We start from the raw sequence: 26576 nt of genomic DNA on the forward strand, positions 1-26576 counted from the left end.
CGTCTCCTTATTTTCCACATTTTCTTTAGTTCTGTTTCCATATTTGAAGTTTCCTGGTTTACATGTTAAAAAAATTGCACAAATGTATTTGTATCTGTTGTTTGGACCAGAGACAGTCACGTGGCCTTAGATTTATTAATTATTGCTGCAGTGCGGTTAGTCTCGATTTAAGATGTTATATCCACACAAGGGCTTCCAAGTTTCCAGAAAAGGCCTATGGTTTTTGTGTCTCATTCTTCGACCCAGTTCCCTTCCCACCTGTTGTGTATCCCTGCAACTTGCAAGTTTGTACCTGTACCTCACACTCTCCTGCCAAAATAGTTCTCAAGCTGCACATGACTGACTGTGGAATGATAAACTAGACAACAACTTGCAGATATTATTGATCAATGATATCCAAGACCAAATGCAGAGCCTTGTTGAACTCCACTCTGACGTTTCTGTTCTGGTTTGGCTCTCACTACTGCTAATGTTGTCGGAGTATATTTCCAGTTGTGCACTGTTCCACTTGCAGCAGCAGCTTTGAAACACCACAAACTGGTGAATGCCACCTGTGAGTCCTAAACAAAGGGTTTTCTCGATGAGTTTCTCGTAGACGTGGAGCATCATGCTCTCGGGTGTTTAGTCATTTTTAAAACTCTTGACATGTAGATCTGTCAAAGTTTCCCGTGTTACTGATATGTTAATAATTTGGTATGTTAGTGTTGCAGACATTTACAGCTAACTGCCGACACTGGGTTTATCTTTGAAACGTTGTGATAATTTGGAATTCATATAGTATATCTTCTCGTAAATTTAAATGCGTTTCTGATGGCAGGAACCCTTTGCTTGTGTGGAAGTTTATCCTGTATTTAATAATGGATTTGTTTTGAACACCTACTAGGTAACACTAGAAGTCGGCCATTATTGAAACAAAAACCCGAGTCATCATCTTGTACAATGATGAGTGTGTAACCCAGTCACATGCTGTGACAGCTACTTTCATCGCAGATTTACGGCCGTGAGTGTTACTGATGTACATACAAAGAGGTCCTCAGGTAGCATGAAAACATTTCGGTGTCCTCTTGCTTTTCAGTGAAACCAAACACCGACGAGTTGAAGGCATTAAAAGCAGCATCGGCAGCCAAACAGCCCGTGATAGTCAGTTGCTGCGGTCTCCCCGGGGCGGAGGATCACCTGAAGGCAGCAGAAAATGTGAGGAGGGAGAGAGCTGTGATTGTGGAGGAGCGCTTTCAGATGCAAGAAAAATTCAACTGTTTAGATCAAATTAATAATCGTTCATTAATGTTTTATGACAAATGTGTTTGTGTTTTAGCTACGTAACCATTTGTTTATGTCTTGAAAAATATTTTGCCCTTTAAAATCTTCATCTGTTTCCCTTTGGTTGACTTCCTGTTGCAGCCACTATTTTACCTGAATGGGCACAGAGCTATTTCAGTCTAAATGTGTATTTCATATTTGTGTATTTTTAGGTTGTAAGCTGCCTGAATGCAGTGCATGATGCAGGCCTGTTAAGGGGGAAGCCCTGAGTTGCATTGCAATGAGCAGGCTTAACTCAATGAGGATCACACGCTCTGTAACTTCAGTATGGTCTTTCTTGACTGCTCCTTTTGGTGGGCTCAATAATGCTACCACCTGTGGGGTCACCACTGTTGTCCACAGAATACGTAACCCCAGGCTTTGAGCCCCTCCAGGAGTGGACATACCGTCCGCTTCCTACTATCGCAGAATGTGGCAAAATCGAGGGATGAGAGTCGTCCAGGACATAACTCACGCACACACTACACCAGCATTTTCTTTACCTCACCCTAACTCGGACTTTAGCAAAAAGAAGTTTATTCAAGTGTACTATGACTTATTTTACACTAAAACTGAGGATGCATACTTGAAGTACACATTTACTACATTTGAAAACGTAGCACACTCAAGTATACTTATACCCAAGCGTACTTAATACAGTTAACTTTAAGTATACTACTTTTTTAAAGTATATTATAGAGGCCATCCAGAAGCAAACTGTGCCAAGGATCATGGGAGTGAATGACTGGGGGCAGAAAACACACATTTGTTGTTATTGTAAAATCTGTTTTGTTCTCATTTGTTGTCAACCACGGGTGGCATGAATTGTACTTTTTACTCATTATTTGCTCATGTACGAGGGCGATATGCACGTAGCCGGCTGGGCCCACAGATGGTGAATGTGGACTCCTTGGGGTGGTGTAAATGATTTACAGAGATTTTGACTATTGTAAGAGTGACTGTAAAACATGCTTCAGTCATTTAAAACGTACAAAACCCAAAACCAGTGGAGTTGGGACATTGTGTAAATCGTAAATAAACAGAGAACACAATGATTTGCAAATCCGTTTCAACTTTTATTCAGTTGAATACACTGCAAAGACAAGATACCTAACGTTTGAACTGGTAAACTTTGTTATTTTGTGCAAATACTAGCTCATTTGGAATTTGATGCCTGCAACATGTTTAAAAAAAGCTGGCACAAGTGGCAAAAAAGGCTTGGAAAGTTGCGGAATGCTCATTAAACACTTATTTGGAACATCCCACAGGTGAACAGGCTGATTGGGAACAGGTGGGTGCCATGGTTGGGTATAACAGCAGCTTCCCTGAAGCGCTCAGTCATTCAGAAACTAGGTTGGGCTGAGGGTCACCACTTTGTGAACAAATGTGGGCGCAAATTGTCGAACAGTTTAAGAACAACATTTCTCATCGAGCTATTGCAAGGAATTTAGGGATTTCATCATCAGCAGCCCATAATACCATCAAAAGGTTCAGAGAATCTGGGGAAATTACTGCGCGTAAGCGACAAGGCTGAAAAACAACATTGAATGCCTGTGACCTTCGATCCCTCAGGCGGTACTGCATCAAAAACCGGCGTCACTGTGTCACCACATGGGCTCAGGAGCACTTCAGAGAACCACCGTCAGTAACTACAGTCCGTCGCTACATCTGTAAGTGCAAGTTAAAACTCTACTATGCAAAGCGAAAGCCATTTATCAACAACACCCAGAAGCGCCGCCGGCTTTGCTGGGCCTGAGCTCATCTAAAATGGACTGACGCAAAGTGGAAAAGTGTTCTGTGGTCTGACGAGTCAACATTTCGAATTGTGTTTGGAAAATGGGTTTGGGTTTTGTAGATGAGAAGTACATGCCTGGTACAGTATAGTACAGTACAAGTATACTAATACCTGAATGCATACTTTAGTGAGCTAAAAATGTTCCAATTTTGTCCGAAGAAGTATAAGACTACGATACTTTTTAGTAAACTACTAGTGTATGGTTTGGAGTACACTTGAAAGTGTAGTTTTATAAACTTAAAAGGTTCCAATTTAGTATGAAGAAGTATTAAATGATGAATTCTTAATTGTATTAGTATACTTTTAGTAAACTTGAAGTATGTGCTCAGTAGTACACTTGCTGTACATATACTTGATAAAATGAACTACAAGTATACAACTTTTTGTGAAGGATCTGAAAGAGGAAGCTAACACGTTTGTATACATGGCTGCAAAAGGCTGGTGAGACTCTTTGACGTCTCCTCTGACAATCCTTCTCAGAGTCAGAGTGCAGCGGAGTGAAGCTCTGGAGGACACCACACAAGGGCTGAGGCAATGTTTACTCCGTAATCATCCTCTGGTATCACCAGGCAACGGATTTTGATGAGCTGTCACATGCGTCCGTATCTAAATCAGCTGAAAGAAACTCATCCGGGCCCCCAGGACTCTCATTACTCTCTCCGAGGAGACTGGTCTTCATTATTAACACCGGCTCCAACATACATGGCACACATGCCTGAGCTGTGTGTGCCGCCTTGTTTACATGAGTTAATGACCTGTGTGTTAATTAAATTTCAGAGCGGGAAGATATTAAGACTCCTGACGCGTCACATGGGGGCGCAGGTAAAGGCTGGTCACCATGATGGATGACCTACCTGCGTCTGACGCCGCTGCGGGAGGGTATCGCCTTCTCATGTAGCGGCGTGCAGTTTTGGGCAACACATCAGCTGAGTGTGTGGAGAGGTGTCTCCTGAAAGAGGAGAGCGGGTTTTAATTTCACCCAGAGGGGGATGCTGTCACCAGAACTGACACTGACGGCGGTGGTTTTGCTTGGAATCAGACCTCCGGGGTTTGCATTTGTTTGTGCGCCGCTGGGAGCTGGTCGATAACAGTGTCTTCTCTGAGGGGACGGTGCTTGGCTTTGTTGTCAGACGTGGTGAAATGATCCCTGCTGAGTTTTTATGGCGGCCCATGTGTCTTCCTGCTTTCACAAGAATAAGCCTTCTCTTTAGTCCCACCATCTCTTCAGCTGCTGTCGTGGCTTTATCAGTCCATCTCAGAGACTGTTATATTTAGAGCGGCGCTATCACGGCTCACAGCCGCCTCCCCCCCCCGCCCTCCCTCAGATTCAATTCCGACAGATCTACTGCGTTTAAACCAATTGCTCTTTTTTATCTGGCTGGTTTCTCCACCAGCTATCGCCTCTGCAGCTTCCCTTCCCGCTGCCTCTCGCATTTATTCTCCACTTCAGCTCTGCCTTCAACTTTTATCTTCCTGAACATTTGTCATACACTGAACCACATTACCCCCGCCACCTCTTCCCACTGTGCTGCTCAGAGATAAAATCTTTGTTTACTACATCATCCCTGGTTTTACATTCCTAGATAAGTTGTTGCTCCCGAGTTAACTCAGAACTGCTTTATTACTGTGTTGCGAAGCTCTTCTCTGACCTCTGACCTCTGCTCCATCTGCCTTTCAATTTTCTCTACGTCTTCATCATACGAATCATTTTAGCTCCTCTCATCCAAGGCGGTGACACTGGAGCCTCGTCTCCATGACTAAGTCCATGTACCGACAAACGTTGAATACTGCAATTTTTATTTAGGACTAGAAAAGCAATTAAGATGCTATTACATGCTCCAATCTGGGAACTGTAATCTCATGAATCATGAACAATGGTGGCGTTAATAGAGAGGCATGTTTATGCTAATTCAGCCCCCACAGCCATTTCCTGTCTGCTCAATGGCCAAAACGGTCCTTCCTTTTCTTATTCTGCTGCCTAATTTACGCTCATTCCTGTGGAGTTTTGGATCGCAAACGGTCCTTTTTTTATGTTTTAATTTCCGCTCACACCCTGGGACAGTGGTCACCTACAGATTTGACCTTTGAGCTCAGGGTTCCTCCCTGCAGTAACCTCGACATCAAACTAGAATTAATGATGTTTAGAAAGGACAAGAAATATTGTGCCATCTTGTGCGAGTCGGTTCACATGCAAGGCTTATACAACCATAAACATTTATTCTCATGGGCTCAGAAAGATTCTGGAAACCATCTTAGTCAAGAGTGCAGGAGTATGGCGCCGTTGGGTGTTGCATTCTTCTTCTAAATGCGACCCGCCCGTACACATTTCCTCTGTCATCCTGAATAAGTCTTCCCCTTTATTCATTATCGCCAATGCTATTTTAACCCATCCTCGCTGGCTTAATATATTGACGCTAGGAAAGTGGACTTTGGCAACAAAGGCAGCCTTCTGCATTGCGTCGCAATGGGTTAAAAGGATTTAAAAAATGAAAAAAGAAAAAAAAAGAATTTAGCATGTTCATAATCCCAGGTTAGTAGGGGAAGGTATCGCCTTTCTCTCTTCTGACTGGCTACCTACCCAAACCATAACCGATAGTTTTGCTGAAGAATTGACAACTTTATCATTAAAACGTTTGCCTTGGCTCAGCTGCTTATCTCATCTGTTCTGGGTGAGATGACGGCTCAACCTGCTCTGAGCGGGAGATGTTCAAACAGCTGATTGGCAAAGAGCTATTTCAGCCAATGAGAAGGTGAGGAAGGCGCTACCTTCGCAAATTCTCATCCGGGCAGGGTGTGGATTGTTCATCTACAGAAGCTCTCTCCACTGAATCACATCGGAAGTGTGATGAGCCCTTGTGTAGCTCCCCCCTACCTAACTCCAACCTCCGTATTTTCTTGTTTTATATGTCAGTGCGCCTTTGTCGTGGTTATTGGACACAAAAGTCAACTTTCCCAACGTCAATATATGACTTCATGGGAGTGAGGATGTGTTGTCAATTTGTGTGAGCCTCCAGTTCATGTTGTTTTGGTCTCTCTTACTTCAGCTTTTGAATCTCTACACAACCAAAATGGCTGGACGCCAGAGTTGAAGAGGTTTCATTAAAAGTCTCCTGATTTTCAGAGCTCAGGTTTCACTGAAATAGCTGTGCAAAGCCAAAGATTATACCGAAGACACTGCCACCTAGTGGCGCCTGAAAATTAGGTCAATGTTTCATGAAACCTCAACACGTCACTACTGGACACCTTTGGCATAGAAGTATGGTTATTTTTCCTTTATGATCGTGAGAGAGCAGCTTGAGGTTTCAGCATGCAAGAAGTCATTTTACGTCTATTTAAGTGCTCAATAAATATCATTTGCCAAAACAGTAAGCAGTTACAAGTGTTACCAATTTGTAGTAAAGTAAATTCTACCATGAATTTACATGCTTAAAATACTGTACGTTAAAATCATTTTCATATACATTTTATTGAAATATTGTCATTATAAATCATAAATACTATAAGGTATTTTTAAATGTTGTATATCATAACTATGGGTAAAACATAAAAATAAGACATCAAGCTACTTTGTCACCAGTTTCCTTCTATTTTAACTTTTCAATATTTTTTCCATAAATATTCCTCTTAAAACATTGCAGAAGAGTTGAAGGTAAGCCAAAGTTAAAACAACCTAAGTGTGGTTGCGGTGTGATGTTCGATTCTTGCTGCTCAGTTGAGATTTTGTTTGGTGAAGCGACACTATTGATTTTAGACTGGTGTGTATCAAGTTTTTTTTTTTTTTTCACCTATTTTGGACGTGCAGAAAACTGCTTGCTCATATGGCACGAGCACAACACCACGCATCAGTTCTCTTAATTCAGAGCCAAGTGCTGTCACCTGCGCTGCTGTGATGGTGGAGTGTATCGCCGACCTTCTTCAGCAAGGAACAAACTGGTGATTACCGCGGCTACTGTAACGGCTCAGCAATGAGAATTTAGTGTCTTCCATTGCCGGCTCCTGATCAGTTTGGACTCCTGCAAGCTTGAATCAGCAACCTTCCCCTCCTCACCTTGGAGCGCACACATTTGCTAAGCTCATTGCTTTCCAGAATCTTTTTGACTCATAAAATTGACCTCCGGAGCGTTTATTTACTGGTATTGGTCTTCTTTGTGTCTCGCTCTAAACTCTAGATGAGCAGACTCCTGGTCTGCTTCAGTGTTTCATGGACGTCATTGTTGGCGGCCGGCACATGAGCTGCTGAGGATACTTTTGCTTGATGTGTCGTCAGTGGCATCACATGAAACATACAGCTATAAAACACTTCAAAGACGGCTGTTGGCACCTATCGCTCACACACACATACACACACTATACCAACTCTCACTCAGGCGAACACACACACCACCACAGAAAAATCCCCGTTCTGTTTAATCCAAGAAACGGTGTACTTGGAAGTAAACACAGTTTCCCTTGAGTGGCTACCAGCATGGGACTTTCTTTATACTGACTCCACTCAAGAGAGGGAATTATTGAAAGTGTTTGTTTGTCCTCACTGTGGTTGTTATAAAGAGCTCTGTTTTTAGACATTTTAGCTGCTTTTATTGTCCATCTCCTCTAAAATATTCCTTTTTTTTGGAAGCTAACCATTGGTTTTGACTCAAAACCGGGGAAAATGACTTTACTTTCAGGTAAGAAGTGAAAATAGCGTCAAAAGTGGGTGGTTTGAAGCAAAATGTTTGGGTTCATATTTGCCAGTCCTTTTTCCTTTTCCTTCCTTAAATCTCTGTTTCTGGTTAGTGTCTCAGTTTGCTGGCTAATAAGCCCCATATTTAAGGGAACATTGAATTTCACATTCCAACACCAGCGCACAGCTCCTCCCCCCCTCATTCCCTTTATCATACCGTCCTCCGTTTCACTGTTTTTAATGGTTTCATCTGCATTTTTATTGTTTCATTACTTCCCCCTCCTCCATTCTCTCTGCGTCGATTCACATCTTTTTCTTCATTTCTTTCTTTAACTCCACCGTGTTTTTTGCATTGTAACATTTAGTCCGGTTTCCATATCCTGACTCCGGACTAAAAATGGTCTGAGTTATGAGATTAACTCCCAGCATGCGTCTCTAACCTGCTCCCCTGTCTTTTGTCTTACCTCCTGTCTCAGCAGCTATGTGTCTGTTTCCGATCAAGAGCCGAGCGTGTGAGCGGTCAGAACACACGCGGGGGTCTTGTAAAGGTCAACACTAAGTCAGTGGAGCGCAGCTGCATTGACTTCCTGCTGTTGGCTGCTGGTTGTTGGAAGAGTTATCGATGATTCTGGATCAGGAGCGAAGGGGTTAAATGGATTGATGATCAGATATTAGAATCAATGGCGAAGCTTGTAGTCGCTTAACCTCAGCATAAAGGCAAAGAATAGTGATTTCATATTTGTAAACCGTGTTTCATAAAGGCAGACTAGAAAGTCATTTCCTTAGGAAGTTTCAGTGACTAGCCAGAACTGTGTATGACATCATGCCTTTGTTGCCAAAAGTGAGAAACTGCTTGGCTCAGCTCAGTGCTGGAATGAACGGATGCATAGATATTTGCAAGCAGAACTTCATCAATCATGGTGAAAACCGATGCGGCTAAAAGAGCAATTATCTTTCATGCTGTCGCTTCAACATGCGCATGTGTTTCAGGGGGAAATGACTTTCCTAAAATCCCTTTCATTTTTCATTACGCCCATTATATTTTTTAGACCAAAAGGACAAGAACAGAGACACAAGCGGCTGACGGTTTGGCCTTCTTTACTTGGACTGCTGCCTCTGCAACCTGACCTCAGATCAGTGCAAGACATTGGACAGAAGAAACACTAAACAAGGCAAATAAAAAATTCAACAGTAGGTCAATCGATGAAGTAATTAATATACTTGGAGATGGCCAACGAGCCTTTACATTTCAGCTTCCACACACAGGCTTTGCATTTCAGCGCCTTCTCTTGCGATAGGCTGTGGGAGGGGTTAAAGAGGGATCGTGAATGTGTGTGTTTGCTTACAGAGGCAGCGAGCGCAGTGTTGTGGGGAGCTGTCCTTGGTCACAGTGCTGAAAGTGGATAACTGCTTCTGCCTGCAAAAAGAAGACGAGAAAAGACTTGGACCATTGCTTCGGCCATCAGCCGCCGGCTGCTGAGTGGAAGTAAGTTTTTTGGGGAACTTTTGATGTGTATTATCACTACCCCCCACTCCTTCTATGCTGCCTGTTTTTCTCTGAATAGTTTAAATGTATAAGGGAGGCTCGCAAGGGGGAGGGAAACGGAGAGAGCTCACGCTCTTTTTTTCCTTCCTTTTAAGAGTGCAGGACATTAGGCGAGCGTCAGGCGAGTGCACTCCTCTCTGCAGCCTGAAGACTTGAGTTTGTCCCGGGACCCCTGTCCATCGCCGACCCTGCTTCCAAGGGTGGGGATCATCGCCAGTATGCCGGGGTGCATGAAGCAATGTAAGCAGGGGCTGGTGAAGTTTGCCCTGTCCCTCCACAGACTTGTCACCGGCAAGCTGAATAAAGGTAAAGTGACCTGTCTTATTTTCACGTGAAAGTTTCTGTCCTGATATCAGACGGTTCATAAGTATGACAAAGCAGTGGCGAGGTTCCTCCTTAGCTTGTAAAAAGAGGTTTTATGACTCCCTCCTTAAGAGCCTTGTCGGCAGTTGACCTCCTTCTGTTCAGAGTGTTCTCCAGAGAGGAGGGAAGGAGACTCAGATGAAAGGAGTAAACGAATTATAGGAGAGAGATAAAGTTGATATAGAGCCAACTCTGCGATAGTGATGAATGTGAGTAATAAAATGTGTCTGTGTGGCGACTGGGGAACAGAGATCTGCTGCACAGTGGAAATGGGGAGTTTTCACCGCCGTGATTCATTAGTTGTTGTGGTTTATGCCTCTGTGTGTGTGTGTGTGTGCTCTTGCGGGGACGCCAATAAGCCAGGGTCTGCTGTGTGTGTGTGTAACTGTAGTGTTTTTAATCTCATTGTGTAGCTTTTATTATGGAAGCAGGAAGGCAGCGCAGGCAATTACACACAAATCTTCAGAAACTGCACGCAGCCACCAGCTGCCTTCAGGCACCCACCCTCATGCAGACACACTCACACTGACTGTATATGAGGCTCTGACATTTTGTCTCCAGGGAGCGAAAACATCAAAGATATGATTCGAACATGAATGAATGGCGACATGATCTAACATACCCACACATGCAATTTAGGCTATTGGACTGGCCCTCAGGTCTCTGCTTCGCTCTGGCTCGGCCACACAAAACAGGAGGGTGCAGAGGTTACGTTACGTAAGCTCCTTCCTTAGAAAGGATCAAGAAGCCACAGCAGGAAATATGAAAAAGCCACTGAGCACTTCCTTTCTGCTGTATATATACAAACCATATTTTAATGTCTGGAAGATCTGCTCCTCACCAGGGAGATTGTTTGACCCTTCCTTTAATGTATTCTTTCTTAGAATATTGTGTGCGATAATGAAGCAGTATCCTTTTTGATGTTTTATTATCAGGACTGAAGGAGCTTGGGCTTGGGATCTGGAGGATCGTGAGCTGCAGTGCTCAGCTTCTATTAATATGTTTGTTCATTTATAGTCATTTGGAATGAGGGAGAATAAATTGATCAGATTAGTCACACCAGTAATTCCTCCAAAATGTAATTTATGCATTGAACGCAATATTAATTTTAGCGTAAGACAAAGCTTTTTATATTTGTTGCTCTGGTGCAACTTCCAAGATTCTCAAGACAGAAACCATGTGCAGCATAGTACCAGGTGTTTATAGGCTATTGCTAATGCCTGAACTGCTGCTAGCTAGATCAACTCACCTTCACCTTCACCTTCTTCTGCCGCTTATCCGGGGTCGGGTTGCAGAGGCAGCATTCGGAGCAGGGAAGCCCAAACTTCCCGATCCGCACAAACCTCCTCCAGCTCTTCCCAGGGGATCCCGAGGCGTTCCCAGGCCAGACCGGAGACATCATCTCTCCAGCGAGTCCTGGGTCTTCCCCGGGGTCTCCTCCTGGTAGGACGTGCCCGGAACACCTCCCCAGAGAGGCGTCCAGGGGGCATCCGGATCAGATGCCCGAGCCACCTCAGCTGGTTCCTCTCAATGTGGAGGACCTCAACTCAATGGTTCCATAATCCATGAATTCGTTGGTGTTTTTCATCAATCAATCCCACTTTCCCATGAGATACTGTGCGTTTTTATCCATTCTGAGTAGTAAATAATGAAATAGAATGCTATTTTTTTTATATGATTTAATTCATTTTTGTTGCAGGGAAGTTTCTGCATTAGTCTTCTCTTTTACACACTTGTCTGATCATACTGAACCATTTAGAGCATCGCCATAGTTCACTTTGTTATCAAGGGCACTTTTGTGGAGTTGATTTTGCTGACTGTGCCAGTTTAGTGTTGTCAGATTTGATTCAACTCTCAAATCTTCTTTTGAAACCCCACACTGCACTACTCCATTTAAAATGTATTCTTGAATTGAGTCTCGTGCATGTGCTGCGTGTGCATTTGTTTGTGTCTTTAACATTCAAATCATTTAATATTCTGAAGGTGTAAGAAAAAAATAAAATAAAATAAAACACTAATGATAAAAATAATGTCGCCATATGCTGACATCTGCTGGTGAAATCTGGAACTGCTGTTTAGCGGTCCCGTATTCTCTTGTGATCGTCGTTTTTTACTACACAACGAAGAGAACGAAAAAATTCAGTTCACGGTAGTAGCATGGAATTAGAAGTGCGAGGTCAGTTCGTGTCGTATTCTCTAAAGGAAGAACGTATCCCTCAACATAAATACGAATGAATGGGCAGCGAGGTGTTGCTTCATGTTAAAAACCACGAATAATAAGGCCATAATTTACTTGATTCTCAGTAATGTTGAACAATCATTGTTTTCTTTTTTTTTCTTTAATATAGAAATCATCTAAAAAATAAATAAATAAATGCATTTCCTATTCTCACCAGGAGAGGGCGCCAACGTCTTCGTTTTCCCGCAATACCCCGGTTTACGGAATTAGTCATGAAATAATATTATCATGAAGATGGTTATTGCCCAACTGAGGTTCTTCATATCGGGTTCGGAATTGCTCTGTTGTCTTTGGTTTCTTTGGAAGCCCACAGAAGGGGAGCAGACAGAGAGAGACTCACAACTGAGGTGTTTCCTCATCACCGCCACATGAAATATTCAATACCTGCCTTTTTCATCAGCTCTCCGGTGCAGGTTCCCTCCTTTGAGAGAAGGGACTTGCCTGCTGTTTTTGCAAAGAGGCCGAGGGTGGACAGCGAAGAAACAGAATGCAGAGACAAGGATTGAGTGTATACTTGTGTATATATTTGTACACAATCGAACTCCCTTGTTGTTTATTTTCCTTTAAACATGCACCATCAAAGTGCCACATCAATTTTAATGCGCTTTTGTGGCGTCTAATTCTGATTATAATGCATAATAATTCAGATGGAAAATGCTCCCCGGGGGAAGAGATGTCACTGTAATCAATCCTGGAGCTGCACACGATTATCACCTCCATCACCGCTGCAGAAGAGACACACCGAAGAAGTCGATGGGGTTGTTTGTATGCAGATCACGTGAAATATGGAAGGATGCAGCAGTTGCACGTGGAAATGAATCTTCACATTGTAAGCTCTGCTCTTTGAAAGAAACAACCTCCTGCTGTGCCTCCATGAAAAGGAGGACAGCCTGCTCCATATCACCTACAAGGTGATGCCGTGTGTGAAACATATGAGGTTCAAGCAACAAGTCAATATTTAAATCAGGCTGACAATAAAGAGGCGAGCAGGTGAGAGTCTTCTTCCAGTGACACGCTGCATCATATTACTCATTAGTTTTGTTCAGTTTATCGCATTAAAATCAATTTCAGAACTACGCTGAAGTATTTGACCTCAACACTGAGGAATGGATTTTGGAGATTTCATGCGACGTCCAAAAAAAAAAAGTAGGGTTTCATTCGAGCATCCTGGAACCAGATAAGCCGATGAAGATGAAAGAGACAGCGGTGTCAGAAGGAGTGTGTCATGTTGAGTGGAAATAGGATTCCAGCAAATCGGGACATTACTATGTCTTGAAAGGCGACATTAAGTCGGCGCTCCGAATCTTCAGCCGTTATATGACTTGCTTTAATGTTTCCTCCATGCGCTTCATCCAGATTGTTTATCACTGGGACGTTACATCTTTAATGTCTGCTTCATATACGGACTTGATATGCGAAGATGAAGAAACATTCAGTCTCTAATTAGAATATTCAAAACCATTATGACATAAATTACATAAATACAGTGACATAAATCTGATTTATGAGGTGGGACTTAACTAGAGCTGCACTTGGTCTCTGGTTCTGTTCATCATTTTTATAGGCAGAATTTCTTGCCGGGTGCAGTGACTCAGGCTTGGTGGTGATGTTTTGCTGTTGGCTCTGTAACAGCTGAATGTGAAGCAGGTGGGCTGAGGACCAACTTCTCCAACCGACTGTAGGTTAGTGGCACTTGAAAATGTGATGTACTGTCCACGTTCTGAAGTGAACAGAGGAAGACTGAAGCAACCTCACTGGCCTGACTTGGGTTGGGAGCTCTGTCACTGGTTGGAAATGCTAGAATGAAGTGGAGACTTTATTCAGACCTGATTTTATTTTTTTTTCTCTCATTGACCTGAGCACAATTCATTGTTTACCCAGGACAACTAATGTTTACTGGGTAAAGTCTGGCATGTTAAGTTTCACTTACTTTTATACTTATACCTCCATGCCATTGGAATGTTTGTAATATTTTTATTTGTTTTTTAAGCATTTTATTTATCTCCTAACTTTACGTACCATCATAAAAAGGGTTTTCCCCTTGACTGTATTTTTTTGCGAAGTGATTAGCCTAAAAAGCAATTTAATAACAGTATTTTATGAGCCCTGAATTGCCAAAACCCGATCTGTAAGGTAGCGAGTGACGGCGTGAGACCCTCCCGGTGACCTCCCGATGAATCTTGTAGTTAAGTTTTAACAATACTGACAGTGGGAGGAAATAGGAAATAGATTATTTCTCTTTTAGAGGGTTTTCTGGACGCCGTTGCTCCTCTGTGCTGGCTCACTAACTAAGACAGAAGTTGGCTGCCAACATTTCTTCTTGCATCCCTACACAACACACGCAGAGTTCTTGTCTCAAGACTCCTCTCATCTCAGTAATAGAAGACAATTTAGCAACTGGGCGCTGACCTCTTCACTCCTGCCGCGCTTCAACAAAGTAATAGAAGCAGCGATGAGCAAATTTACTACAGCAGAGGTTTCACTTAAGTGCTGGAGAGAACAGAGCCGGAATTAATGGGCAGAAATTCTGCTGAAAAGCAGCAGACTCTTAACTCTTTCCAATTAAAATAAAACCACAAGGTTGGAGTAACTTCTGACACATCTTTCAATGGTAAAATTGAATACACTCATGCTGCCTGAGATGAATCCACTCCAGTGCTTTGTTTGTTGCTAACATTGTGACCTGTTGAAGGTCAAGTTGGAAGCGGCAGTGAACCGTATGTTCAGTATGGAACAATAAAACTCATTTTTACATCACCAGTGGACGTTTTTAAAGCTGCAGCTAGCCACTTGAAAATATCGTTTCTGGCTCCCTCTACTGACAAAAAAAGTAATTGCAAATTGTGGTTAAGAGTGGTGGGTTTCCCCGTTTGACTCCGGTGTTGTTGACAATAATCATGAGGGAATGTTGTGCCTAGCTGTGATTTCACATTTCAAGCCTTTTTAATTATCTTTTATGAGATACTAAAGACTCATTGGAGGGTTCAGTGCTGCGCAGTGGCAGCTTGATTTATACACCCCAGCAGCCGACTGGGTTCGAGCAGGTTTTCTTATCCAAACAATATCATGAAGTATTATTCATCATCTACTTTCTCAAACAAGGAAGTACCTCAGCACGTCACAGGGCATTTATTTGGCAGGTAATGTCTGCATGAGATGCTGGCTCAAGTGTAGTATTTATTGAAGGAAGTGAGGATGAACTGGTGCAGGGAAAGTCCCATTAAAACAGTAGGTTGGCTTCACTCTGTTTTTGGACCTTCGACGTGGCTTCGATGTTATCTCCTCTGGGTGTTACTCCTCTAGTATTTTTCACCTCCACAGTCATCTCGAATTAACATATGTCATCAACTGACAAGTGCCTTTGCACAAAGGCTCATAATTCTGCCCCTGCAAGTGTCGAATGCTGCCTTGCAAGCTGACTTCCTTGCCAGTGTTTACCATCTGTCGACACATCGATTACCATCAAGCAGCGTTGCACCGCCTGCTGTCTTGAATTTGTGCCGGGGGAAACCATGTTTGTGTCTGTGAAAGGCGATTTACAGCGGCGTTGACCAATCGCTGCGGAGTGACAGTTCAGCTCCTGCTGCCACAGTTGTCTTTCCCCATAATCCAAAATCATTCCAGGCGACAGCAGCCAATTCCTAATCTGTTATTGGTGCTCTTTTCCACAGTTTTTAATCTCCTTGGCTGCTTCGCGTTCACTTCATCCCCTCGCCCATCATTTATCTCTTTCCATCCTTCCCTAACGTCCTCCATCTGTCTTGCCCTCTCACTTCCCCACCACCATTAGTCTCACTCCATCACTGAACTATTATTGCTCCCTTGTTTCATTTCTTGCTCTTGCAACATCTTGCCATGTTCTCTCCTCTCATTCCCTTCATCTTTCCTCCACTTTGTGGTGATCACTCTGACAGTTTCTACTGAAGGCTGGACGGCAACTAACCAGCCAATTTATTATTCACACTCTGCCTTCCTGAACGGCCCGTCACCGTCCTTCACTTCAGTCCGACGCTCTCACCCTTGTCTCACCCCGTCACCACTCCACATTCTCACCACATCTCCCTTCTGTCATTCAGCAAAGCAGCGATCTCAACCAAGTGAAGGGTCTGCTGTGTAACACTTTATAAATGATGAGACAGAAGCAGGCCGACACTGATGATCCACGAAAAACGTTTGAGTTGCAGCACAGATGACAGGTAATGTGGCGGAAAAGTTCAGATATTAGCTTTGTTATGAACTTGTTGCTGCAGTGTGCTCCAGGTAAAAGCTGCTTATCACATTAACATCTTTTTTTTTTTTTTTTAAAGAGCAGAAACATGAGCGTAATCATGCTATTATTCAGCTGAGGAACTTCACTCTCTGGGATTGAATATGAATTCTCATCGGTGTAATCAAACCTTAGCTGCCTGTTAGTGGAGGAAGTGGATGTGTCATTCATATGCAATTTTAGAATCCTGGTGAGTTTGAGACATTAATATTAATAGGTTCCTTCACTTCCGTGACCCACTTAGACCCAAACTTTCTTTCGATACTAGTTGCTGCAATGACGCTGATGATCTGCCACTGTTGCTTCACCTACTCATCCTGCCTTGCTCACAGGCAATAAGAACTCTTTAGATTGGAGTACACAAATTAACTATTAATAAACTAAGTACTTGCTTATTTATGTTCAATAACTACAAATTCTGATGTTGGTTACAGTGACGTTTCTGGTGTTAGTCATAACAAGACACTAATAAGTACTTTACAGGGTAATAAGCTGCTGATGAACATACAAATAAGTCGTTTATTTATGGAACTATATGCAATAAGAATTGAAGAATTTTTTTTTGTCTTACCATGTAAAATCTCAAAAACTTCTGACTGTATTTCAATAATGGCTGCAGGAAATATTGATCCAACATGATGTAGGAAGGTTTGAAAGGAACAAACAACTTACTTTTTTTTTTTTTTTTTTTATTAACAGGGACGAACAGGTTTGTTTAAGCCGCTTTCAAGGTTTTGGTGGTTTGCGGTTTTGCTCAAACTGGAATACAGTTGTGGGCACGACGCCTCGGCATATATTGTAGTCCATATCCATTTATTCTGAACAGGCCCTTTTGAGCTGGGCTGTTACAGTTATCTATGAGTTGAAGCGTCTCCTTGACACAGTCCTTGTCAAATAGTGGGGCGATGCCAGGGAGGGGCATGTGGACATGTGACCTCGGGGAACATACTTTTTTGCTGTACTAGAATAACGTGTCATTGCACACCCACTCATGTTTTTTTTTTTTTACTTATTTCAGGCAAACTAATGCAAGTCTTTTCTGTTACAAACAATGCTAATAAAGTTATTCTTTATGGGAAGTTGATCTATATTACTTTATTTTTTATTTTCTTTAATGTTAACAAGGATCCAGTGTTATGCAGAAGTGTACTTATAACAGTGTTATAGACAAATGATACTTGGGGGGGCATTTAGTCATTAAAATAACAAATAACTTTAACCAGCTTTAACCTGCTATCACCTTTAAATTACAGACATTTTCATATTGAAGAGTGAAGCTGCTTCATTAGCATGTGAAATTTGATGACTGAAACTGGGTCCCATTTGATCTGAGTATGTGAAATTTGCTTTTTCAAGAAAACAAATCATACAATGTGTTTCCTTTAATGCAAGAAACTCTTGATAATATCGTAGTTACTTTTGGTCTGACTGTGTCAGTGAAGCATACACACAACATATAGATCTATTTACATCCCACACCACACTTCCTTCATCTAGATATCAGTTTTATCTGGTAATAATTAACAAGAAACATGCTGTTTTCCTCAACCACCCCCCCAGTTTTACTGGGCTCATTTCTCTGTCTGTCACTGATGTATGTACAAAGCTCTCCAGTGAAGGTAAAACCACCACTGCTGCAAATCAAGCTCCCTTATCTCCCAGGCTTTAATGTGTGTGCCACCGCTCCAGTCTGTATTGAACAAGCTGCCTGCTCTCTTGTACTCGTGCAAATGAATGTGCGACTCCTTTATTTTATCTATGTTTCTGAGGAAATCAATTTTCTATTCAGTCAATAGAGGCAGCAAGTGTAGGTGTACTGAGGAAGACTTCTGGTGATGACGGCCTTTGACCTCTCCTTTAGAACTCCTCTCTGTTTCCCATCTCTTTGACTTGACTCATCTAATCCTCCCACGCCCCCCAGTTCCGATGCTTTAACTCCACATTGATCACAGGTTTCCCTGACTAGCTGGTGCTGAAACAGGAGCTCCACTCCAAAAGCTTTTCTTCACCAAGTCCATGTGAGGAATTTTAATAAGATTTGAAGTCAATAGCGGCGGATGGAGCAGCCACTCTCAGCGGCGCCAGGCGACATGGGGGCAGCAAGGGGTTAAGCGTGAATGGCAGCGCAGTAAATGTGTGAGCCGGAGTGTGTTGTGGACTGTCGTCACCCGCTCCTGTGTGTTTGACGGATTCATCAGCGCAGAACATGCTTGATGCTGCGTGCCTGTGTTGAGGATGACACATGTCGGATCTACTTGTTTGCTAATGTGTAATGATTCCACAGACTCGCATCCATTGACGATAACGCTGTTAGCCTGTGCTCTGAATATAAGTGGATGCCGCTCTGTCGAGCCCTGCCTTATCTGCCTAACCTCTTGCACTCATTTATAAATCTGTTTTAGCCCCCCACTTCGCCAATATTCCTCCTTATCGCACCTCTTTCTCTCCCATCCTCATCCTTGAGCAATTAAATCATTATTTCTCTCTCTAAACGCTTCTCAGTCAGCTTTGTTCCTCTCATCTTTCTCCATGCAACAGTGTGCAATCCCTTTTTCCAAACCAGACAGACAAACGCGACTGAGACGAACAAGAGGCGAAGCAGAAAGGAAGGGGGGGGGGCAAGATACATAACGGGGCACAGTGGAATTGATGGAATGACAGTTTGGTGGTGAGGGACAGAAAAGAGAGAGAGAGAGAGAAGGGGGAGCGGAAGAAGGAGGAGGGTACGCATGGGTGGCTGAGGGGATATAAAATCGGCAGCTTCGGTGACAGCAGAGACAAAGGTAGCCTCAGAGTAAACGTGCCTCCTCCAGTTCATTCTCTCATCCACACACACACACACACATCCTCTCGGTCTCTCACTCACTCACATACACCCCGGAGCAGAAGCGGCGAGGCTGCGTGGGTGTAAGGCTGTAGAAGAAGTGATATCTATACTTCCACACCAACAGCTGGCTAATGGACTAACTTAATTACAGCACACACACACACTCGCTCTGTACACACCTTGATTGATTATAGATCCACACACTCTCACACCAACACAAAGCCGACAACAACAGTCAACATGGGTCTTGTGATGGGAACCTTCTCCATGCAGTCCAAGCAGGTCAGCTACCACAAAGGTAAATCCCTTTTTCATTCTCTTTGTTGGAATTTCCTTGTGCTGTGCAGATTTTGTCTTGCAATATTCTACTCGTGTGCTTATTTTCACTCATAAACATTCTTCATTATGTGGCTGTGTGTCGTCGTAAAGTTTTATTTGTCCGTGCCATGCAATCTCCAGGCCATCTGTCTTGTGTTTGAACTGAGGATTTGGGACCATGCAGTTGTGTTTGTGCAGCTATGCCATCCGGCATGTCTATAAAAGGTGATGGTATTTACCTCCGTCTGCGCTCCAAATCAACCTCCTGACAAGAGAAAACTCACTGGGATAAATATATATAAACGTGCCTTCATACAAGAGGATGTCTGAGTGTGTTCCTTTGTCTGTTGTTTGTGTTAGGAGAGTCACAGTCTGCGATGACCTTAAACCCGAAAGCCGGGCCACAGATAAATGAGAAAGGACGAGCAGACAGAACCGCTGCAACTCAGAGCAGTGTTTTTTGTTTTCGCGACAATGTGTAATTTTAGCTGCAGGATCTCATGCCAAGGAGGGGCTGAATGTGTTTGGCTGACGTGCATCAATCAACAAGAGTCCAAAACTGCTCTTCTTTTTAGATGGGAAAACATTGAGGTGTGAAGGAGAACGGTGGGATTTGAGCAGCAGTGACATGTGTGAGTGTGAAGCAGTGCAAACCTTTTATTTTTTTTCAGGAAAATCTACAGATGAGGTTGGCCGTGAACTCACACTATTAATAAGAGGTAACTTGCCATTTACATAACATAAAAAATCCATCAGCTTGATAGACAATAAAATGAAGAGCCAACAAAATGAGTGAAAAATAGCAAGGTAATGTTTGAGGAGGCACCTTCAGATACATGCAAGTGTGTCCACAAACCTCTTCAAAACACTGTCTCCAGTAACCGTATTGAGATCCGATGTCAATAGGGTCAAGCTCCTTTGTGCGACACGAAGATGTAACAGCTTCCTTCTTTCTGCCTTCAGTAAATTGGTGGAAATGATGTGGAAATGTGTGCTTGCTGTTGCAGATCATAACAGCTCTCCACAGAAGCAATTGAATTTCCCTCCCTGTTTAACTTCTGCTTCAGGTCTAGAATCAGAAGAGGAGCAATAAAAGAGGTGGTGATCTCTTTTCACCCCATTTTTCTGGATCATTTTTCATTTCTTCCCCGGGACTATCGTCGTCTACTGGGGGTTATGACCTTACGAAAGTGCTGGATGCCGCAGAAGTGACCTGTCTTTAACCTGGTGGGTGCTGCCTTCGTGTCAGCTCATGCTTCTCCACAAAGAAGAGAACCATTTGAATGATCAGGAACCGTCACTCCTAACCCTAAAGATTCTCTTGTGGCACAGGATTATTTTAAATACATTCATCTGATGTTCATTTACATCTCAAAGTCTGAAAACTGGGAGTAGATAATAGAAACACTGGCCCAAATGAGGGACTGTTTGGGACTGTGCTGTCTGCCGGTGTTTAGTCGGAAAACATAACAATGCTTACAAAGCATATATGAAGAAGGGAAGTGCTTGGGACCTACTTAGTGTAGAGAGGCGCCCGGAGCGAGGGCAGCCTCTAAATAGCTGGGCGTTTGAAGAGTGTGTTTGTGTGTGCGAAACAAAGGATGGATGAATCATGGCGAGGAAAAGAAAAAAGTTGGGAAAGTTGGCGAGAATGTTCCACATACGGCTGCTCTGTGAGAGTCACTGGAAGTGTGTGCGCGCGCGTGTGTTTCACCATCTGCTGCTGCGTTAGAGAAAGTAGCCCACTGCAAGCAGAGGGTGATCCATCCTTAATCCAACCCAGCACTGGCTGAGCTCAGCCCCAAGTTAACTCTGCAACTTTTGTGTCAACAGCAGAGCAAGATTTCATTTTTTCTTGTTAGGCATCTTAAGTCGTGGAACGAATGTTTCCTGGAGAAGATAAAACTACTTTTGTTTAGTACGTTTCAAGATCATTACCGGCACAATTTCCCTTCAGCATCAACTTTTGCTCCATTTTTCTCCGGTGTCGCACAATGTGTCATCTCAGAGTGACCCAAGGTGAAATGTTCATCCATGTTTCTTTTATCTGCTTGAGGCAAATAAAGTGCTCTGGTGTCAGTCTGCACAAATAGCTCTGCTTGTGTGAAATCTTTCCCTGGCGGGTTTGTTATTGACAAGCAAACCTGCACCTTGCTGACACATCCGTCTTCCAAGACTTTCGCTTCATTTGTTTTGCCAGTTTTTGTTCTTGCTCCATCAACTGAATTTTTCTATCCGTCTCCACCTAAATCAACCTTTTCAGTCTTCCATGCAATTTTCTTCTTCTCTGAGCCGCTTTGCTCTTGATCTTTTATTTCAGATTTCCATCTCTCTCTGTGTCTCTTTCACTCTCCCACTCCCTCTCATCTCCCTTGCCTCAGAATTCCACACTGTCCACAGCTCACAGATCCGTCCAAGTGTTGGAGGCTGGAGATTTTTTGGGGCTAACAGAACATATGTAAATGTTTGTGCATGTGTGTGTGAAGAGTACTGGCGTGTGGCTCAGTATTTCCATCGGCTGCAGGGAGAGATTCTGTGGAGGAGAACAACTTGTATCTTTAATAAGGCCGCTCAGTTTCCACCCCTCTGCCTCATCCCTGAACATCAAAAGAAGTGCACCTAAAGGGCCAATTAGGACAGCATAACAGCTTTATTAGTCACTTTGAAACGTTAAAAAAAAGTTAATCTTGAGCTCAAAGCAAGTGTCCATGACCGTGTGTGTGTTCTCGCGATTGCAATTTTTTTTCCCCAACCTGATATAGAAGTTTTAAGATTTAACTTTCGTGAGATATAACAACCAATTTGAATGGCAAATGAAACTCTCGGTCGACTTGTTTAAGACAAACAAATTCATCACATATAAACGCTCTACATTTGCATTTTATTTGTGGGCGAGAGCGCAGTTCATGAAGATAAACTGAATTTCCCATGCCGTTTATCTCTGTAGCGCAGCCTTGTGATGCCTCCAGGTCTTTGTATTATTGAAGGGACAAATACAGACGATGAATATGGAGAGTTACCAAACTCCCACCGTTCACGTGGACCTGCATACACAATCACAGAGCTCCTCGTTTCCACCTCAACCGCTGCTGCTGTAACACATTTTGCTTTGCCTACAACAATGTAGACATAATGGAGTTTCATATAGATTCTCATTAAATTCAGACTTGATGATAAAAGAAGGACGAGCAAAACATTTACATAACCCTCTCTGAGCGCAGTGGAGATAAAGGATCAGTCCGAGGCAGAGAAGAGCCAGAGATGGCTCATCGCATCGTAAAATCGAGTAAATTATTGATTAAAAGTCAGTAAAAAATGCGAATTTAAACATTAATTAATTTGTTTGAATATGTATGCGCTTTCACGTTTTGGGCATTTCTGCCAAGACACGTTTGGCTCAGAACCCACTGCAAACGCCCTCGCTATCTTTGCCTGGAATATGAGTAATGGGAGCAGGAGCACATCATTGAGTTTGGGGGGGTCTTCTGAATGACCCACTCTTCTTGGTGCTGATGGTACATTCACATCTATGAGCCTGGTTTTCTTGAAAAGTCCCACTGTTGGGCTACAATACGGGCGTGGGAGATCCGACAAGTTTGGGGCGACAGAGACGCAGCTTCTGTGTCTATTAAGTGACGCGTCCTAAACTCACCAAACAAAGCTCCAATTTTACAGTGACGTATACAGAGAAGGAAAATTTATCATGAAAAGTGGGGGACAAGCTGATCTCCACAGCATCCAAATATTTAATATAATTCAAGTCATGGATGAAGGGCGCAATTCTGCCTCTCTGATCTGCCATGTTGACTTTCAACTAACTTTAGACCCGCCCCCTGCAGACTGACCCACGTCATTTGACCTGCCTTTAGAGGTATGGTGAGGGTGGACCACTCAGGTAGCGTGTGTTGCCTAGTTGCATTTGGTGAGATTGTAGCTTTGCTGTGTGTGTTGTGTGAGCAAGTTATGTAACGCTATTGCTCCCTGTATTTTTGAAGTGTTTATGTGTTTTAATGAGACCAGTTAATTACTATTTTTTAATGTTGTGGGATTGGCTTAATACATCATGAAAGTCTTTCAGTCATGAGTCCCTTGGACTGCACATTTCTATCTCAAGCCAAATGACACACCCACAGATTTAATGTTTCAATCTCTGGCTCTGTTGTGAACAAACAAACTCCACTCACATTGGTGAGGCTGCATCACCAGCCAGGAGACCACCGAGCTGCCTCATTTACAACTTCACACTCTGCAGCAGTACAGCGTTATCATTAGCGCCACTGCTTTTCAGAGAGATGAGACACACCTGCATCTGCCCCCTCAGGGTAAATTCATTAGGTGATACAGTGCAGAAGATTCATGACTTGTTAAAAAAAACAACAGAAAGATGTTTGTCTATTTCATCTCCCAGTATTTCCCTTTAAGGTTGCGACAGCAAGTAGCAACCCTCACCCAGCGGATTCTCTTCCAAGTCCTCATCCGTGAGCCCCATTGGTTGTCTTCTTCTGTTCCTATCTCCACATGAGCTGTCACTCTTGTCGCCCCCAAGGAAAACCTGGGTGCTGAATCTTCTCACAATGTCATCTTGTCTAGCGAAGACCTGGAAAACTGAATGAGAGTCTCTGTCATCTTGCTAACAACATATGTTTAGGATTCATTTGTGCAAAAGTTGAGCATACATGAACTATAACAGCAACATTAAATCCTGTCCTTCAATCACTTGCGGGAATCGAGAAGGTAATAAAAAGAGACAGCGCTCCCTAATATCTCACAAACATGAACAATATAATCGAATTTAAAAGCCACTATTCTCACACAGATTTTCTCTGTGGTCTGATAAAGTCCTCTTTTACACAGTTATTTCAGTTTGTCTTTGGTGTAGCACTCTGTTTTTTTCTGTTCCTGTTACAGCATTCAAGTGGTTTCACCTCACAAATTAACCCTCTTGTATCGCGGAAACCATTCTTTCCCTGACCCCTTCACCAGTTCCCTTGACAGCCTTTGTCTTCGTCCTTTCTCCAGTCATTTGATTTATTGACCTCTGACCTGTCTCAGCTCCAGTTCAGCTGCATTTTGATCGACAACATTACCTTATATTTTCTAAGATGGGAATGATTTCATCATCATTTTATTCTACTTTAAATTGGATTTCAGAAGGAAGGAAATCAAGTGTTATTGCATCAGGAGTTACAACAGAATTTAGTGTGAAGTCAGCGTTGAGGCCAGGGAGCCATCATCGAAGGGTCGAACTAGAGCTAACGTTGCATTGATTTCTTCCATTGTTTATAGCCTAACAGAGCACAAGGTTTTATTTAAAGAGACACTCATTTTAAGTAGCTCCAAGACTTGTTGATTTACTGCTTTATCTGCAGTACCTTTCTCAGGTACTGGGTTTTCCATTAAATTGGAAACAAGATATTATTGTTGATGTCTATTTTCTCATATGGAGCTTGCAGTATTTATTTAAATAACCCAACAACATTGTTTGTATTGTATCTCCAAATAATATCAGAAGTTTTCCAGAGGTGACTCAAGGTTTGACTTTTCCTTTGCTGGTTTTGAAGCATGAAGTGTCACTGAAGGAAGAGAAGAGAAATGGAGGAGGCAGACTCAGAGAGTGGAGCTGGCGTGAGTCCAACCAAGAGTGGTTGAGAATGAGAGCCAGGATGAAAGAGAGCGGCACACTTCTAGAACACTTGTGTACGAAGGGATCTAACCACGACATTATTGTTTCATTTCCTGTTTCACGTGACCTGAATATGCTAGTTTTATAGTTCCATAAAATAAACAATCGGCGGAAAGGGAAATTTATTTCCTGTTGTTTTCCCTTTCTCTGCAGAGCCAGCCTGATATTGTTGAACTATGGAATGAGGGAATACAGTTCCCAGCTGGTGTGTGTTTACTAAGGTGTCATGACAGACTTGATGGATTTGAGAATGGCACCTCAGCTGAGAAGAGCTTTATTGTCTACTCTGGTGCGTCGCTCCCTGATCTCCTATATGAACTTTACCTCATAACCTTCTCTTATCTTCCAGTCAGCTTTTCTCCCTCACGTCTGGCTCTCCTCACTCGCCCCGGTTCTATTCATCTGTCCCTGTTGTGCACATCAATGCAGCCTTCTTTAATTATTCCTTCTTGAGATAATTTGATGAGCCTTGCTGAGAGGCTCGGTCGGAATCCACTAATTCAGATACAGAGACATGTCTGTGTGGAAAGCCATTTGGACAGGGGCAGATATGAGTATTGATTTTCCTAATAGACACGTCCAACGCGAACCTGCCTCTGGTGAGGAATTGTGGATCCATGTGTGCTGAAAAAGCAACATGATGCATTCGCAGCTGTTCGATGACCATGTTTTTAAAATGAGTGTTCACGGCCTCCGGGTTGATGGCGCCTTGGAAACGACGTACTAGGACAAAAAATAAAGCCCTTTCAGCTTTTAGAAGGAGAATGAACAGAAGAGTGCCACGTGAGGACGAGGAAACTGGCGATGCAGCGGCATAGATCTTTTATAATGGTGGAATCACAGCACAAATTAGTTTTGCGACTTTACGGGCCAAAATCGTGAGACATGTTTTTGTTTTGACCTTCATGTAAGATTCATTTTGGTCTATACTGTGTTTATACTGAGATGGTAGTTTATAATAATCTGCCCGTGCCACTGTAATAACAAAATAAAACAAGGCAGTTAGACAGGGTGAGAGACTTGTGTTCAAAACGTAAGCCTTGGACATCGCTGCAGTTTGCCTTATGCCTGTTGCTTCACACTAAGGCAACAGAATCAATAGCTTTAAAATATACTTAGACTCAACGTATGTCTACGCATCACAGTTTGAGGAGCGAGATCTGCTGATATACCTGTAAAGTTGAGGTGACAAGCTTTGGGGCGACTGGGTCACAACTCTGACGCTTTTCAAGTCAACCCATTCTCACTTCTGAAGCATCAAATAGCGACTATCTACAAGCGATTTTTGCGTCCCATGTTGACGTCGAAGTCAGCCTTCCGCATGTTTCAAATGGCGTCGACATTTTTCCTGTCTAACAATCCAAGCGTCTAGATCTGGGAGACAAATAGAGGGTCTCTTCTCTCTATCTATATGTCCCATAGTGATGGGTAGAGGTTTCATGACATAGTATTGAAGGGTTGATGAGGTTTCTGAAAACTAGGACAGTCGAAGGACAAGGCGAAGAAGGGAGTGTAATAGAAGTTGGAAAGAAACATCTAGCTGGCAACTAGCTGAAAACCTTCTTTCCAACTTCTA

General features: G+C 42.9%; 1 protein-coding gene across 1 annotated transcript in view; it reads left to right on the plus strand.

The window, feature by feature from the left end:
* The first annotated feature begins 8754 nt into the window (after positions 1-8754).
* The window catches only part of LOC128767351 (Kv channel-interacting protein 1), a 38390-nt gene continuing 20568 nt past the window's right edge, over positions 8755-26576 (plus strand). Inside the window, exons 1-3 of the mRNA XM_053879340.1 lie at positions 8755-8948; positions 9106-9243; positions 9399-9609. Coding sequence (XP_053735315.1) covers positions 9522-9609 — 88 coding nt within the window. The 5' untranslated portion in view covers positions 8755-8948; positions 9106-9243; positions 9399-9521. The remainder of the gene's footprint in view (positions 8949-9105; positions 9244-9398; positions 9610-26576) is intronic.

The sequence above is a fragment of the Synchiropus splendidus genome, chromosome 11 (assembly GCF_027744825.2).
Source record: "Synchiropus splendidus isolate RoL2022-P1 chromosome 11, RoL_Sspl_1.0, whole genome shotgun sequence".
NCBI lineage: Eukaryota > Metazoa > Chordata > Actinopteri > Syngnathiformes > Callionymidae > Synchiropus > Synchiropus splendidus.